This window comes from Triticum aestivum, chromosome 1B, assembly GCF_018294505.1.
Source record: "Triticum aestivum cultivar Chinese Spring chromosome 1B, IWGSC CS RefSeq v2.1, whole genome shotgun sequence".
NCBI lineage: Eukaryota > Viridiplantae > Streptophyta > Magnoliopsida > Poales > Poaceae > Triticum > Triticum aestivum.
In genome coordinates this window covers 576,848,249-576,866,728 of record NC_057795.1, presented here as the reverse complement: position 1 = coordinate 576,866,728, position 18,480 = coordinate 576,848,249, and the positions used below count along the sequence as shown (strand labels likewise).

The 18,480-nt window shown below is 44.3% G+C and overlaps 2 protein-coding genes across 3 annotated transcripts; one reads left to right on the top strand and one right to left on the bottom strand.

Moving 5' to 3' along the window:
• The first annotated feature begins 10,550 nt into the window (after positions 1 to 10,550).
• Positions 10,551 to 16,078, top strand: LOC123139442 (outer envelope protein 39, chloroplastic). 2 transcript variants are annotated; one of them, XM_044559253.1, is made up of 11 exons: positions 10,551 to 10,678; positions 10,809 to 10,875; positions 10,977 to 11,009; positions 11,325 to 11,469; positions 12,774 to 12,932; positions 13,013 to 13,083; positions 13,164 to 13,242; positions 13,322 to 13,437; positions 13,511 to 13,658; positions 14,513 to 14,582; positions 15,320 to 16,078. In XM_044559253.1, exons 1-11 carry the CDS (start codon positions 10,645 to 10,647, stop codon positions 15,481 to 15,483), a joined length of 1,086 nt encoding a protein of 361 aa, XP_044415188.1. In that variant the 5' UTR covers positions 10,551 to 10,644; the 3' UTR covers positions 15,484 to 16,078. The 2 variants fall into 2 exon arrangements, with proteins under 2 accessions (XP_044415188.1, XP_044415186.1); XM_044559251.1 differs by having other exon boundaries at positions 10,974 to 11,009.
• Positions 16,079 to 17,023: 945 nt separating this feature from the next.
• On the bottom strand, positions 17,024 to 18,133 carry LOC123139434 (protein LURP-one-related 5). The gene has a single exon (XM_044559243.1). It carries the CDS (start codon positions 18,050 to 18,052, stop codon positions 17,345 to 17,347), a length of 708 nt encoding a protein of 235 aa, XP_044415178.1. The 5' UTR covers positions 18,053 to 18,133; the 3' UTR covers positions 17,024 to 17,344.
• Positions 18,134 to 18,480: the final 347 nt, after the last annotated feature.

The following is an 18,480-nucleotide window of genomic DNA, read 5'->3' as shown; positions in this document are numbered from 1 at the left end:
TTCTCTAGAAAGGATCCATTCTTAGCAACAAAGATTTTGCCTTCGGATCTGTGATAAAAGGTGTACCCAATAGTTTCCTCTGGGTATCCTATGAAGACGCACTTATCCGATTTGGGTTCGAGCTTACCAGGTTGAAGCTTTTTCACATAAGCATCGCAGCCCCAAACTTTAAGAAACGACAAGTTTGGTTTCTTGCCAAACCACAGTTCATAAGGCATCATCTCAACAGATTTAGATGGTGCCCTATTTAACATGAATATAGCTGTCTCTAAAGCACAACCCCAAAACAATAGCGGTAAATCAGTAAGAGACATCATAGATCGCATCATATCTAATAAAGTGTGGTTACGATGTTCGGACACACCATTATGCTGTGGTGTTCGGGTGGCGTGAGTTGTGAAACTATTCCGCATTGTTTCAAATGAAGACCAAACTCGTAACTCAAATATTCTCCTCCACGATCAGATCGTACAAACTTTATTTTCTTGTTACGATGATTTTCCACTCCACTCTAAAATTCTTTGAACTTTTCAAATGTTCCAGACTTATATTTCATCAAGTAGATATACCCATATTTGCTCAAATCATCTATGAAGGTGAGAAAATAACGATACCCGCCGCGTGCCTCAATATTCATCGGACCACATACATCAGTATGTATGATTTCCAACAAATCTGTTGCTCGCTCCATTGTTCCGGAGAACGAAGTTTTAGTCATCTTGCCCATGAGGAATGGTTCGCAAGTACCAAGTGATTCTAAAAGTCCATCAGAATGGAGTTTCTTCATGCGCTTTACACCAATATGACCTAAACGGCAGTGCCAAAAATAAGTTGCACTATCATTATCAACTCTGCATCTTTTGGCTTCAATATTATGAATGTGTGTGTCAGTACTATCGAGATTCAACAAAAATAGACCACTCTTCAAGGGTGCATGACCATAAAAGATATTACTCATATAAATAGAACAACCATTATTCTCAGATTTAAATGAATAACCGTCTCGCATCAAACAAGATCCAGATATAATATTCATGCTCAACACTGGCACCAAATAACAATTATTCAGGTATAAAAATAATCCCGAAGGTAGATGTAGAGGTAGCGTGCCGACCGCGACCACATCAACTTTGGAACCATTTCCCACGCGCATCATCACCTCGTCCTTAGCCAATCTTCGCTTAATCCGTAGTCCCTGTTTCGAGTTGCAAATATTAGCAACAGAACCATTATCAAATACCCAGGCACTACTGTGAGCATTAGTAAGGTACACATCAATAACATGTATATCACATATACCTTTGTTTACCTTGCCATCCTTCTTATCCATCAAATACTTGGGGCGGTTCTACTTCCAGTGACCAGTCCCTTTGAAGTAGAAGCACTCGATCTTAGGCTTAGGTCCAAACTTGGGCTTCTTAACTTGAGCAGCAACTTCCTTGCCGTTCTTCTTGAAGTTCCCCTTCTTCCCTTTACCCTTTTTCTTGAAACTGGTGGTCTTGTTTGACCATCAACACTTGATGCTCCTTCTTGATTTCTACCTCCGCAGCCTTTAGCATCACGAAGAGCTCGCGAATTGTCTTGTTCATCCCTTGCATATTATAGTTCATCACGAAGCTCTTGTAGCTTGGTGGCAGTGATTGAAGAATTCTGTCAATGACACTATCATCAGGAAGATTAACTCCCAGTTGAATCAAGTGGTTATTATACCAAGACATTTTGAGTATATGTTCACTGACAGAACTATTATCCTCCATCTTGCAGCTATAGAACTTATTGGAGACTTCATATCTCTCAATCCGGGCATTTGCTTGAAATATTAACTTCAACTCCTGGAACATCTCATATGCTCCATGACGTTCAAAACGTCATTGAAGTCCCGGTTCTAAGCCGTAAAGCATGGCACACTGAACTATCGAGTAGTCATCAGCTTTGCTCTGCCAGACGTTCACAACGTCCGGTGTTGCTCCTGCAGCGGGTCTTGCACCTAGCGGTGCTTCTAGGACGTAATTCTTCTGTGCAGCAATGAGGATAATCCTCAAGTTACGGACCCAGTCCATGTAATTGCTACCATCATCTTTCAACTTAGCTTTCTCAAGGAACGCATTAAAATTCAACGGAACAACAACACGGGCCATCTATCTACAACCACATAGACATGCAAAATACTATTAGGTACTAAGCTCATGATAAATTAAATTTCAATTAAGCATATTAATTAAGAACTCCCACTTAGATAGACATCCCTCTAATCATCTAAGTGATCACGTGATCCAAATCAACTAAACCATGTCCGATCATCACGTGAGATGGAGTAGTTTTCAATGGTGAACATCACTATGTTGATCATATCTACTATATGATTCACATTCGACCTTTTGGTCTCAGTGTTCCGAGGCCATATCTGCATATGCTAGGCTCGTCAAGTTGAACCCGAGTATTCTGCGTGTGCAAAACTAGCTTGCACCCATTGTATGTGAACGTAGAGCTTATCACACCCGATCATCACGTGGTGTCTCGGCATGACGAACTTTCGCAATGGTGCATACTCAGGGAGAACACTTGTACCTTGAAATTTAGTGAGAGATCATCATATAATGCTACCGTCGAACTAAGAAAAATAAGATGCATAAAGTATAAACATCACATGCAATCAATATAAGTGATATGATATGGCCATCATCATCTTGTGCCTTTGATCTCCATCTCCAAAGCACCGTCATGATCACCATCGTCACCGGCGCGACACCTTGATCTCCGTCGTAGCATCCTTGTCGTCTCGCCAACTATTGTTTCTAGGACTATCGCTACCGCTTAGTGATAAAGTAAAAAACAATTACAGGGCGATTGCATTGCATACAATAAAGGACAACCATCTGGCTCCTGCCAGTTGCCAATAACTCTGTTACAACACATGATCATCTCATACAATAAAATTTAGCATCATGTCTTGACCATATCACATCACACCATGCCCTGCAAAAACAAGTTAGACGTCCTCTACTTTGTTGTTGCAAGTTTTACGTGGCTGCTACGGGCTGAGCAAGAACCGTTCTTACCTACGCATCAAAACCACAACAATTTTTCGTCAAGTATGTGATGTTTTAACCTTCAACAAGGACCGGGCGTAGCAACACTCGATTCAACTATAGTTGGAGAAACTGACACCCGCTAGCCACCTGTGTGCGAAGCACGTCGGTAGAACCAGTCTCGCATAAGCGTACGCGTAATGTCGGTCCGAGCCGCTTCATCCAACAATAATGCCGAATCAAAGTATGACATGCTGGTAAGCAGTATGACTATTATCGCCCACAACTCTTTGTGTTCTACTCGTGCATATAACATCTACACATAAACCTGGCTCGGATGCCACTGTTGGGAACGTAGTAATTTCAAAATTTTCCTACGCACACGCAAGATCATGGTGATGCATAGCAACGAGCGGGGAGAGTGTGTCCACGTACCCTCGTAGACCGAAAGCGGAAGCACTATGACAACACGGTTGATGTAGTCATACGTCTTCACGATCGACCGATCCTAGTACCGAACGTACGGCACCTCCACGATCTGCACACATTCAGCTCGGTGATGTCCCACGAACTCACGATCCAGCAGAGTGTCGAGGGAGAGCTTCGTCAGCATGACGGCGTGATGACGGTGATGATGAAGCTACCGGCGCAGGGCTTCGCCTAAGCACTATGACGATATGACCGAGGTGGATTATGGTGCAGGGGGGCACCGCACACGGCTAAGAGATCAATGATCAAGTTGTATGTCTATGGGGTGCTCCCCTCCCCTGTATATAAAGGAGTGGAGGAGGGGGAGTGGGCTGGCCTCCTAGGCGCGCCCAAGGGGGGAGTCCTACTCCCGGTGGGAGTAGGATTCCCCCTTCCCTAATTGGAGTAGGAGAGGGAAGGAAGCGGGAGAAGGAGAGAAGGAGAGAAGGAAAGGGGGGCGCCCCCCCCCCCCCGCTCCCAATTCGGATTGGGCTTGGGGGGGCGCCTCCGCCTTGGCTGCCTCCTCCTCCTTTCCACTAAGGCCCAATAAGGCCCATTGATCCCCGGGGGGTTCCGGTAACCTCCCGGTACTCCGGTAAATGCCCGAACTCACCCAGAACCATTTCGATGTCCAAACATAGCCATCCAATATATCGATCTTTATATCTCGACCATTTTGAGACTCCTCGTCATGTCTGTGATCATATCCGGGACTCCGAACTACCTTCGATACATCAAAACACATAAACTCGTAATACCAATCATCACCGAACATTAAGCGTGCGGACCCTACGGGTTCGAGAACTATGTAGACATGACCGAGACACATCTCCGGCCAATTACCAATAGCGGAACTTGGATGCTCATATTGGCTCCCACATATTCTACGAAGATCTTTATCGGTCAAACCGCATAACAACATACGTTGTTCCCTTTGTCATCGGTACGTTACTTGCCCGAGATTCGATCGCTGGTATCTCAATACCTAGTTCAATCTCGTTACCGGCAAGTCTCTTTACTCGTTCCGTAATGCATCATCCTGTAACCAACTCATTAGTCACATTGCTTGCAAGGCTTATAGTGATGTGCATTACCGAGAGGGCCCAGAGATACCTCTCCGACAATCAGAGTGACAAATCCTAATCTCGATCTATGCCAACTCAACAAACACCATCGGAGACACCTGTAGAGCACCTTTATAATTACCCAGTTATGTTGTGACGTTTGGTAGCACACAAAGTGTTCCTCCGGTATTCAGGAGTTGCATAATCTCATAGTCATATGAACATGTATAAGTCATGAAGAAAGCAATAGCAACATACTAAACGATCAAGTGCTAAGCTAACGGAATGGGTCAAGTCAATCACATCATTACCTAATGATGTGATCCCGTTTATCAAATGACAACTCATGTCAATGGCTAGGAAACTTAACCATCTTTGGTTAACGAGCTAGTCAAGTAGAGGCATACTAGTGACACTCTATTTGTCTATGTATTCACACATGTACTAAGTTTCTGGTTAATATAATTCTAGCATGAATAATAAACATTTATCATGATGTAAGGAAATATATAAATAACAACTTTATTATTGCCTCTAGGGCATATTTCCTTCATTTTTTCATCACTGCTCTAAGAGGTGAAGCAAGTGGAATTGATCAATATGTCCACAAATATTACCCAGTTGAGATGTTTAGAGCAACTTATGCTGACAATCTACCAGCTCTAGAGCGCAAACAACAGTGGGACTGTGTAGATCCAGGATTCAAGCTATGTGCTCATGTTCAGAACAGACCACTAGGCAGACCAAGAAAGCAGAGGATAAGGTCTACCAGTGAAGAAAGGGCCTTGGTCCTAGGAAGTATAAGTGCAAGAGATGTGGAAGATGTGGACACAAAACCAAAGGCTGCAAAGAATCTGTTGATCCAGCCTTTGGAGAAGAAGAGCATTGGGGAGCAGATAATGCAGATGATCATCCAACAACTAATTAGCCCGCAGAAGCAGAAGTAGAAGATGACGAGGAGGATGAAGAGCTAGAAGTTGATGTTCTTCAGCAGCACATGCCACCACCAAAGGAAACCTCACATGAGGCATCTACACAAGCTAGTGTAGTCAGTTCTATGCCAGCTACTTGTCTTAGTATTCATTCATATCTTCAACTTGTTTCAGTTTTCATTAGTTCATATCTCAAAAATTGACTTATGTTTGAACTTGTTTTAGTCCTAGAAAGAATTATAAAAGAAGAGCAAAGAGGGGAGCTTCTCCAAGGCATTGCAAGTAGAAGAAAAATGTACCAGCAAGTACATTTTGCTCAGTTACTGGAAGCAATGTTGACAGCAAGGGTGTCTCTCCAGCCAACAAAGTAGCAACAGTAGTTGAAGCTCCACCCACTGCCCCCAATCTAGCAAAGAGCACTAGAAGCAAGGCAAAGCTGGCTCCAAACCCAGCGCAGAACACTAGGAGCAAGAAACTTCAGTTTTAGTGCTTTAGTGCAAGAAACTGTTATGCACTTAATGTTGTTGTGTGTGCACTATGATACCCAGTACTTCTATGTTCTTAGTGCTTTATGCACTAGTTGTGCCCCAGTGTTTGGTACATTTGTGATGATCAACTTCTTAATGATTTATGCACTAGTTATGCTCAATGTTTGGTACATTTGTGATGATCAGCTTCTTCTTCTTAATGCTTTGTGCTCACTGTTTTTGGCATCAGTTTGTTGTTGATCTACTTTGGCATAGTTTTGTCATCGATGTCGTCGACGACAAAAACTACATCTACTTTGGCATAGTTTTGTCATCAACGTCGTCGACGACAAAAACTACATCTACTTTGGCATAGTTTTGTCATCGACGTCATCGACGACAAAAACTACTTCTACTTTGGCACAATTCCGTCTCAAGCAGCAACTACTTTGCATCCATCCACACCATCTTCTAGTTTGCAGAAACAAAATAGCATGTTCATCTTGACCACAACAATGCATCATCATCTTCAAATACATCATACTAGGTTCTCAACAAGCAAAAACTGATACAACTACAACACAAACAGCAGTACAACACAAATTCCTACAAACAACAATGCTAAAATAAGCATCATCTCATCTCTTCCTCTCAGCTTCTTCTTCAAAACAAGATTCTTTCTTGACAGCTCTAGGTTTTCCTTCTTCAATTTGTGACCTTTGATCCAACTCTGTTCTACCTCTGCGTGCAGGTCTTCAAAAGCCAGGGAAACACGCAATGGAGGAGGAGGATCAACCCAAACCACCCACTGACACTCCTGTGGTAACTGATTACACATCACATTAACCAAAAATTTCATATTTCATAAACAAGAACTAAAAGATGAGATGCTCAAATTCACAAACTCTTACATCTAAAGGATACCCTAAAAACTGGCGGCTAGTGCTTGCCCCTCCCCAGGAAACATGGCGGGCTGGAACAAGGTCGTGACTAGGGCAATGATGCTTTGAACGATACTCCAATCCACAATATGTGTCATCGGGAAGATAGAACTCGGAGACGAGCTACACAATCCCGACCCCATCAACATAAACCAAATGGAAGGGAAGGAAGGTCAAAATTTCCGCCAAATATCACAAACCCTAGAAACCCTAGAATGAATTGGGAGTGGAGGAAGGCGCACAAGCTGATGTTCACTTACCTCACCGGCCGCCTGCGAGTAGTTGGACGAGCCCGAGCTCACCGTGCTGTGCCGCTCCATCCTCTTCCTCGTCAGGCCTCGCCTCGCCGGCTTTGCTCCTCTGTTTTGTTCAGCGCAAGCTCACTGAGGACGAAAGGGTACTAAGTCTAGCACCGACAGGGGCAAAAATGTCCAAAATCTAGCGCCGCTTACGGTCAAACAGCGCTGACTAGACGGAGCCGTGTCGGAAGGGCAAAAGCACAAGACAAGCAAACTGAATTGGGCAAGACCGCGTGTTTTCCAAAACTAGGGGCAATCCTGACGAGTGGTACCCAACTAAGGGTATAAAACCGATTATCCCTTTAATTTTTAGACCACCATTATTTTCTGGCACACTGTTAACATGGTGATCACCGGAAATACATTTTAACTGATCATTTACTGTTCTTGGTGTGTGGAATTTGGGATGATGTTGCTAAACTCTATGGAAGAACGAGCAAGTCAAAACATTTCCAGGATCAATCCTCTGGGGAGCGAAACGTGTCGATCGCACTCACCTCAGAGGAGTGCATTGTGCCTGCCACACTCAACTCGGTGCAGCGCACGGTGATGGCCAAAGTTCTACTACTTTAGGTTTTGTTTGTCTAACTGAACCGCGTATGAGATTTTGTTTTGTCAATTTTGGCAGAGGAAGTGATTTCCTTTAGTAGTGCCAAATTTGTTCCGAAATCCGAAGTGAATGATGTACGGAATCGAGTGTCACCGGTGAAGCAACATCTTTAAGGACTAGGGTAAACTAATTGTATGTCATGACCTTTACCTGAAAGGCTTCGGAACAATATACTCACATTCATGTATTGCATTTTTTAAGTTGGAGAATATCATTCGAGAAAATAAGAACTCCTGAAACTGACAGGCGGGGTGGCACTGCTAGCTGCAGTGCCCCTGCTCCTGGATGATCACTCAAGCTTATATTTGTCTGCAACTAAAAAGAGAATGTTGAAGAAAGTTTTGCAACCTCTTGATTGTGATTTTGCCATGATATGTCTTGTTGCGGTTTCATAAACTGAACAATCTTCAAAATGCCCAGATGTCTTTTCATATTCAAGTTGTACTTTCATTGAATATATTGCCATCAATTCCACAGATTTCTACTCACTTTGTTGTTCGGCACTGTTGAATTAACAGAGTCCATAAGGCATATGATTTTATTTTGTACGCTCACCCTAGATGCCACCACACAATTACAGCTTATAATTACCGGTTCTTTTAGAAATAAATGGAAGTACATACTGATTTCTTTCACAGGAAATGGAGAGTTTACAGAGAGTCCATGGAAGAAATCTACATGCCATCATGAGGGAAGAGGGACCTACGGTATGGGATGCCGAAGAGTGTAATTATAGTTATATTTTCTTCTTCAAACATATTTTTTTTCTTGTGACCAATTATGGTGTACACTGAAATCATGTTGTATACTATAATCATGTTGTCTTAGGAAGTATCAAGCTAGAATTAGCTTGTCCAATGATTCAATATGTTTAACAATGGGGGGTTGATAGGATTAAGTAGGTTTAATGTTCACTGTTTACAACCTATCAGAGACCAAATGGATGAAACATTATATTATTATTTTTATGCGGCAACGTGACCACCATTTAAATTATAGTATATGTTTTTATTAACATTTTCAGTCTCTTCAAGTTGCTTGACATCCTATTGAACTGTCAACCACTTTTTTGTTCCTTTTCTTTTTTCACACTTTCCATCTCCTCCTATATCGATCGCCTAGCTTGAACGAAGTCATTACTTTCACTCACTAAGACTAGGGAGTGAACATGTTAGATGTATTTTTTTGTCTTTTTATATGTGTAGGCAGTGAACACAATGGAATGCACACCCCCGTTATTTCTCATTATAGTTAAAAATGGCGCAAATTACTTCGGCAAATAGATGAAATTTCGATCGCATTGCCCCTTAAGGCACTGGACTGCTGTTGACAATCGAGTGCAAGTTTCATGGCAAGCTAGCTCCTATAAATTGAGTCACTCTAAGCAGTGCTGGAGCCAAAAACCAACTATATGCCCTGGCTCTGGTGGCTCTCTCGGTGGCGAAGGCAAGGGCCAAGATTTCCTCCATAATCCCACATGTGCGCATATATGTCCTTGTGTTTGTGCTATTAACCTCCCAGAATTTAGGGAAAAACACCCTTTAAACTACAATAATTATTTTAGAATGGAGAAACTATTTAGTATACTTTAATCCTATTTATCAAAAACTTGGTCTCTAAACGTTGATTCCCAGCTCGGACACTACACGTTAACTCCGTTGGATCTTTTGAAGAAGGCGACAAAGATTTCAAGCCATCCCACTTTACAAAGATCTAGCTGGCAAAAAATGTAAATACAAAAGCTATTAAAGTTTGAATAGATGCTAGCCTACACCCGAGGCGGAGCTAACCCTAGAACCTAACCTATACATCTTGCGATTTGGGTAGACTCTCGAGAGAGGGGCGGAACTGAGAGAATGAGAGCAGTGATGATTCTACTCAACATGCTTCAATAGGCTCTAGCCTACCCTCAAAATTTGCCACACAAAAAAACACCACCAATGATCAGCACACTGGTAGTTAGGTGCAGCGCATAAAATGGCTTCCAACATCAAAAAATTAGTATCCTTGAAGTTGAGCCTGCCCTGCAATTACGTCCTAAATTCGCCACTGAATGAGAGAGGTGAAATGAAAACCCTAGACAATATATGATACTCCCTCCGTTCCTAAATATAAGTCTTTCTAGAGATTCCACTATAAACCACATACAGATGTATATAGATGCATTTTAGAGTTTATATTCATTCATTTTGCTCCGTATGTGATTCATAGTGGAATCTCTCCAAAGACTTACATTTAGGACCGAAGGGAGTAGATGTTAGGATCTATTGAAGGCTACCAAAAGATTTTTCGAGCCACAGCTAAAGAAGAGAAAAGAATTTCGAGCCGCTCCACTTTGTACGAACCCCTAGGCATAAAAACGAAAGAGGAAAGCGATTAGGGCATGTACAATGGTTCTATCTTAGCAATGCCACATTGGATAAATGATGAGGTGGAGGAGAGAGAATTGATAAGAAAAGGCTTGTCTTCTCTTATTTAAGAGAAGACAAGAGATGATCTCTTAGCACAATATGTCTCGGCACGTTTTTAGGAATAGCTAGTTATTAAAGATAAGACTAAAAAATAACTCATTGTAGACATGTTTTTTTGTCTTCTCTTAATTACATACAAGACTTAAGATAAGACTATTTTATCAATTATTGTACATGCTCTTAAAAATTCGGCAAGACGCGACGGTGGTATCCCGACCAAAGCAATCCCAGTGCCTGCCGCCTCTCCCTCCCACGCAAGGCACCCGACCCGACCTCCCGCTCAAAAATCCCCCACACCCCACCCCCGTCCCCCCTCCGTCGCATGAGCCGGCCCGCCTCCCAGTCCCACCGGCGTCCGCAGCCATGGGAGCCCAGCAGAGCGTCAATGCCGGCAAAGGTCCGTGCCCCCTCCCCTCCCCTCCCCTCGCGTCCCCAGCTCGATCCCTCCTCGCCCGCTCCGCCGTTTTGTCGGGGACCGTGGCGTTCCGCGACTGTGCGTGGCTAACGTGTTTGCGTGAATGCCGCAGCCAAGGTGGATTTGCACGTCGACCTCACCCACATGCTCTGCGAGGCACTCCTGCTGCCGCCCCTCAGGTGCTCGGCCTTTTGCCCCCGCAACCGATTGGTTGGTTTTCTTGCAGACGGACCTTGGATTGCTGACCCTGCTGTTTTCTTGGTCTGTTCCTTTTCAGCAGCTCCAGCGCCACCATCTCGCAAATCGTCGGAAGGTGGGGTTGCATGTCCTGATTCCGTTCGTAAAGTTTATGTTCATATGCGTCACAGAATTCATTCAGGCAGGCATAGTTGGCTGATTTGTGCGCGTCCATGTATGCGTGCACGCGTCGCAGAATACCCATCTGGGTTTACGAATGATTGCTCTCTGTTTAAACTTTGTACCGTTTTGTTCCGAGTTCTGAAGTTGTACCATTTTGTTCCTAGTTCTGAATTTATACCATTTTGTTTCAAGTTCTGAAGTTGTACCATTTTGTTCCGAGTTCTCAAGTTGTATCATTTGGTTCTGAGTTGTGAAGTTTGATCTGCAGGATCTCCCTCAAACACCCAAGCCTATTTGGGAGGAGCGAGAAGTTGGACGTGATTCTGGATAAGGGTGTCAATGACTCTAACGTCGTTGTTGCCTTTAGACGCCCAAGGCCTGAATGGTTATCGCAGCAGTCCTTTGTCATTCAGGTCTGCATTCTGTCTGATTGTGTATCGGCTTCTTAGTTGGGCCTTCTGTCTGAAATTGAATAAATATGCTGCAGTGCTATAGCATAAACATGTTATAGTGTTTTAAATTGTTGCTAAGCAATTTATACTCCTTTGGTCTTGTTAACAGTACTCATTTATCATCTTCATTGATATTCTAAATCTGTGGTGTTCTCTGCACTAGAAATGAGTAGAAGAGATGTAGTAGAGTGATAGTTGGTCCTGTTAACATCTCTTCTATAGTAGATGTAGCAGTAGAGTGGTGGATACAATATCACGAGAAATAAGAAAAATTTAAACTCAAACGCAAGACGGCATATTTACCATTTTACATGACTAATCACTGTAAACAACGTAAAGTTCTCAAGTTAATTTTATTTTCCCGAGCACGGAGAGATACCCTGTTTTCTTTGATCAAAATCAAAATAGGGTCTTGAGTTACCCAAAAAACATGAAACAAAACATACTAAGTACAACAGCACACCAGTATACACTAAGATTTAGACAAATGTTTGGCAGAAAGGAGTAAAACCACACCTTCTGCAGCACACATTCTCACTATCATTGTTGTGTGATGGGCCTGCAACTCAAATACTCAGTGCTGTGTCTTGTACTCTTGTTCCTGATTGGAACGGAGAATCAATTATTAGGCCTCTCTAGTTGCATGTGTGGGCTATGGACCTGCCCTACTTTACTTGTTGCCAGTGCTTGCAACCGACCTGAGGTAGCTGCTCTGGTATGCTGGGGCATCGGCTCCACCAGTGTCTGAATCAGTAATGGAAGTATTAAGCAGAAGATGTTATTCGCCATAGTAATTCTAGCAACTAATGGTTCCATTATCTTGTAAGTTGATTGGTTTGGTGACCACCTTATCCTAGAATGGTTTTGCCCATCATAAGACCGTCCCATGACTGTTGGTGTTGGTGTGAGGACACCATCCCTCATCTTGTGTTAATTTTGTGCTTGTGAGGGATAAGGTGGTGATGGACCAATCCATTCCTCCCTTCAAACAAAACAAGTGGATTACGTTTGTAGTTAGGATTGGATGGTCCACTCACCTTTTGGTTCCCCAAGCCAACCCCCCTGTTAATGTGCCCGTACCATACACTCGGCTTGATCTTTGTCATATTACTTCCATTATGAATGGTTACCTTTCATGCAAGTTGATCGGGTAATTATTTTTATGAAGTATGTAAACATGAACTTGTGAAAAGTGGTTACGAGTTTTATGCTGTCTTTTCTGTTCACACACCTTTTCTTGTTTGCGTGCTGGTTTGAGCCATCAGCACTCGATGACACCAGAAATTGCGGTGCATGGTTTTCCGGCTGACAACTTCACACGGTCAGGGAGCAGAGGGGTAAATCTAAGCCGGTTGTCGCTTGGGGTGGAGATTAATGAACCGACAACATCAAAATGGACTTCTGGAACCAGTGTTAAGTTTGAGGTGAGCATCTAGTCAAACCCAGTTGTTTGCATCGTCTTCATGTTGTACAATTTCTCTTATAAGATGTCCTTTCCCTCCAGCATATCCGTCCTGTTAATAATGATGGGCGCTCAATAGCTAGGGACCACGAAGGTTTTCCCCTAACATGCAGGTGATAACAGTATTTCTTTGGATGTGCCCTTTGATACAATAAAAAGAAGTCTCATTGTTTAATGTTCTTTTATGATGCAGTGGTAACCTCCATGACAACATGATTATCTTGAAGCAAGAGTCTGGTTATGCGGATGTTAAGGATAATAGCTTCTTAAGAGTAAGTTTGTGTTTATTTCATCTCCATCTTTCCTTGACTTGACTGTAACTCCATCTTATCCTATAGTTCCCAATGACAGGTTAATTTCCAAATGGAACAAGGATTGCCACTTGTACCAAAATCACTGACTTTTAACAGAGTTAAATGTGCTGTTTCGAAAGGCATTAAATTGGGGCCAACATTTTTGGTTACTAGGTACTGCATCTGTCTACTGTACTGCAGTAACACTCTCTCTATGAAAGTTAGCTAATCTCTTCCTATGCTGCAGCTTGACAGGCGGTTCCATTGTGGGCGACATGGCACCGTATCAAGCATTTGCAATAGGTGGACTTGGTAGTGTACGGGGTTATGGCGAGGGTGCAGTTGGTTCAGGAAGACTGTGCCTAATTGGTAACTGCGAATATACGGTTCCTTTGGTATGTAAAACAACAAGCCATATATAATCCCCAAAACAGTTTATGCAGTCCGTAAGTCAAACTTGGTAATCCAAGAACCAGAAGTAGCTAGAAGTTGCATCGAAACATGAAAGGGATAACAAAATGCAATCAAATAGATGTGTACATATTTACCTGGACTTCTTTTCTTTTCTTCTTGTTACCATTATTAATTTATGTGTCTTATGCGATATGCATATACGGGTCAATTTATGGGATGATAGGTGGTGCATGCATGCAAGAGAAATATATCAGATACTGCAATGGACTGCGATGAGCAATTCATAATCGAAGGATGCAGTTTTAGGGTTGAAGTTCAGAAGTTCACATACATGGGAATTCCTGTCTTCTAATAAACCTGCTGAATCTTGATACTGGAAGAAAGAGAAATTCAAACTATATCATTGGAATATAATATGAAGGCCAGCAATTGGTTCTTCTTAGAGAATTAGCAAGTCCTGTCTCTCTAAAACAAGTTAACACAAATTTTGGTTCTTAGTAGATGACTTTATTCATTTTATATTTCTATGGTAGTTGACCAGCGCAAGTTTCATCAGATCTGCATAAAATGGAACCAAAGTTCTGAAGAAATCATGTGGCCATATCATTTTCAGTTCTTTAAATGCAATGAGCACATTTCCTGTGGGACAGAAATAATTGTCTTGGGAATGTTCTAGTAGAAAGCGAACTCACTGTTGGTGCTGTCACTTAATGTTTTCCCTAGATGTGTATTTGACTATTAAAGCATCCTCCACCAATGGAAACCCATACCAGTTGATATGAGTTTATATTCTTGTGGTAGTCAATAAAATACTGAAACGTCTGTTTCTGTGAAGGCAAAGAATCTCGAAGGGTCTCTTTTCATGGACTGCGGTAGTGATTTAGGATCTGCTCGCCATGTTCCTGGTAAGGGCTTCACTTCATCTTTGCATACTTGAGTATTTCTATTTGCCTTTTTTTCTCAAAATAAAATAAAAATCTGATTGCAACTAGAAGAAAATGAGGCTGATATGCTTAAGCTTTTCTGATGTTATTAAAAATGAGCAGTATATTTCCTAAAGTAAAATAAGGGGCTTGATTTACAGTCGCTCACTACTCAGCTACACCAAATTCGTGCAGTTTTGTGTCTGTGGAAAGCACGCACGCATTCCTCAAATAGTTAGAGCTCACTAGTATTAAATTTGGTTTGGAATTACAAATTCAGTGGTACAGTAGAAGCTTAAATAATTAATTATGTCATTCTGTGTGGGATAACCAAGATCAAGATGTCTCTGCAGTGGAAAATCACGCAAAAATTTCATTGATGTGATGTATCAACCAATGAAAATTGAACTGAAGTAAATCAACACATCATCTGATTTGATTGAAGGGAGTTAAGCTTATCAACATAAGGACAATGCAATTCACATCAGCATACTGTACCATAGAGCACACATTGGACAAGGGTTATAGTAGAGTCCTCAAACTTCTTTTTGGACGCATGCCCACTCCCGAACTCCCAGTGCAACATATCAATGCTGAGTTGCATTTGATGTTTCTTTTCTTCATATCTCAGTATGATAGTGTTTCCTTGACCATACCCATTCCGTCCTGCTGCGATTATTTTGTTCAATGATCATTCATCATTCATTAAATAATGGCAGGCAATCCAGCTCTTCGGCAAGGGAAACCAGGATTCGGTGTCGGGTTTGGGTACGGCGTCCACTTCAACACGGACATAGGCCAAATCCGGGTCGACTACGCCATGAACGCCTTCAGCCGCAAGACCTTCTACTTCAGCATCAACACTGGCGGTGCTGGCTCATAGATCATCAAGAACATACCTGACATAGCATAGAGTTACAAGCCATGACATGCGATCACCTCTCCACAGTTTTCCCTTCCAACATGACTCGGCGCAACAAGCCGGTGCCCGAGGCATTCGAGGGTTGTACAGTCGAGGTTGTTGTTATCTTCTGCTGGATGCTGAACGGACAGGCCATGAGAATGTGAGATGACATGTGCAGAGAGCAAAGCCGTGGCTGAAGGTGCCCCCATACCGTCTTATTCTTTGCTAGGATAAAAATGCATCATCATCCATCGGAGATGCTCAAGCTGATCGAGAATAATATTTTTTATTCTTTTTTTTCCTCATATTTTTCATGAACTGTACAGCGTTAGGAGGAGCTGTCTGATTTGCCGCCACACTTTTCCGGCCCAACGTCGTCGCAATCATCGGTAATTTGACCTGCCTTGTGGTTGGGATACGCTGATGTTGCTACACACAGTACATTTCACCAACCAACCAAGCGATGGCAGGTCTTCACCGGTGCACTGCTCGCGCCGAAAGGGAAAGAGATATTGTAACGATTGTCCTATTTTTCGGAGTTGATTACCGTCCATAGAAGAGGTTGCACGTTTAATTTCTGGGTCTGAAAGCACCAGCTTCGCTTCACTGCCACATAAACTGGTCTCCAGTTTCCAATTTGCTGACCCTGAATTTTGAAAATGCGTACGCATTGTAGCGTGGTAGTTCAGGTGGACCACCGAAATTATACGGGGCAATCGAGACTGAAGATGGCGCACTCGGCTTTGGTTTGTGCCAATGTTTTCTGATAGTCGTATCATGTGACGCATGTGATAAGCAATCCAAACTATTAAAAAAAAGTTTCATGATAGTCTTCTTTTCTGAAAATTTGATCTTGCAATTTACGCAGAAGTTAATTTGCTGCCACTGGTAATTTAGCTTCTACTAGTATGGAGTACCTCTTAATTCCATGAGTCATGAACGTTAGATCCAATCACATAGATGTTACTCCCTCTGTAGAGAAATATATGAGCGTTTACGGAGGGAGTAATTTACAAGCCAGGAGCTATTGGAACCAGTCGCATGACCAAACCCGAATCTTTTGTAGGTAGAGGGGATCTCTTTAACATCGCTTAATTTCTCAGTCTGAAAGCACCGCCTTCTCTTCACTGCCACACCACGTTGTTCCCAGTTTCCAACTTGCTGACTCTGAATTTCTAAATATGCGCACCTCGTGGCGAGGCGAGGCAGCTCAGGTGGATCACCAATATTATAGTACGAGGCAATCGAGATACTACAAGACAATGCAGTCGGCTCTGGTTTATACCATCGTTTCAAGATGAATTGCAGTCAATGTTTTGAAAATTTGACCACAAAATACAATTAAGTGTTTGGATTTATCACATTAGAGTGGTTATTGGTAAATTCGATGGTTCGATGTCACTAGTAATTCAGCGCGCGCAGTTACGTTTTGCACCAAATAGGTAACTTAATTACTCGCAAAAAAAAAGGTAACTTAATTTGCAGGATTCATGAGCGAGCTATTGGATCCAATCGCATGGATGTGTAGATCCCCATCAGATCCGAATCTTCAGCAGGTATACAAGACTTTCATAACACCGTGTTTAATAATTCCAGATAGTACGTACTATATAATTATCAAAACTAATGTAATAATCCAACAGTGCAGTGGAGATCATGTCCATGTTCACTCAAAGCTACAAGCTCGATCCAATCCAAGCTTAAAGCTTTGTTTGCCAGGCAACAATGCCAGCCAGGAGTCCGTCCGCGAGATGCGCATCACAGACCAAGCGACGACCCTGCCTGCGTTGCGTCAGCCAAAAAAAGGAGGTCACAGAGCTCCAGCAGGCAGCAGGGCCTACTACACCGGCGAGGTGGCCTCGAGGAGCAGCTCCTCGCCGAGGACGCCGTCGAGCTCGTCCCCGGTGATGCGGCCGAGCACGAGCACGATCCCCATGGCGAAGGCGGCGTCGAAGCCGGCCCGCACCCACAGCACGAACACGTCCCGGCCCAGCACCACGTGCGCGCCCTCGTCCACCTTCCTGCGCACCTCCGCCACCACCGTCTCCTGATCCTCCACCTCGCCGCCGACGGAGGAGGCCACCGCCACGACGCGGCAGCACCGCCTCGGGAACGACCCGTCGACGCGGAACTCCTTGGCTGCGGCATGGGCGGGGGCGAGGAGGTCGACGAGGACCCCGGCCCCGGCGCCGAGGATGGAGGAGCGGCGGGCGGAGAAGAGCGGCTTGGCGCCGGCTGCGCCCCCGTCGCCCAGGAAGCCGTCCCAGCGGTGGTGCAGGCTGGGGCGGCGCCTGCGGACCGTGAGCACGGGGTCCCCCGCGGCGCCCAGCAGCGCCAGGTCCCCCGCCGCCGCGCCCCCGCCGCAGGCGCCTCCCCGGCCGTACGTCTCGAGGCGGAAGGCGAGCTCGCCCGTGCGGTGGTCGTAGGCCTCCAGCCCGTCCCCCGGGGAGAAGAGCGTGGTCTTGCGCACCGTCAGCTCCCTGTCCTCCATCTCGCAGTGCTCCTCCCCCACCACCACCGTCGCCGGCGGCGCCTCTTCCCCCTTCATCTCCCTCTCCTGCTTGCTCGGCCTCGGGTATAGCTCTCCGCTCTCGTCTGCCTGTCTCCCGCGCGTAGAACGAGGTGGTAAATAGCGTGGGCGGTGGTGCGCGTCGGCTCGGTGGGTTCCAGGCTCGTGGGGTCGGGAGGGTTCGTGGGGCCGGGAAAACAGCGGGCCCGTGGGCCCACCCCGCGAGCGGGCGCCACAAGAGAAGGAGGTGGGGCCGGAGTGACGGCGACGGATAGGGATTCGCCGTGCGCCCGGGGGCGGTGGGCAAGTTCGTTGTCGAAGCTTTGGCGAGTTTGGAAGGCGGGAAAGGGACCCGACTGAGACCGCGGGGGAAAGCAAAGGAACAAGAGGAATAGTGGGCTGGGCACGGTCGGCAGGGGATGTGTTGGAGGATAACGTAATTAGGGGGCGATTGTGATCGTAAACGA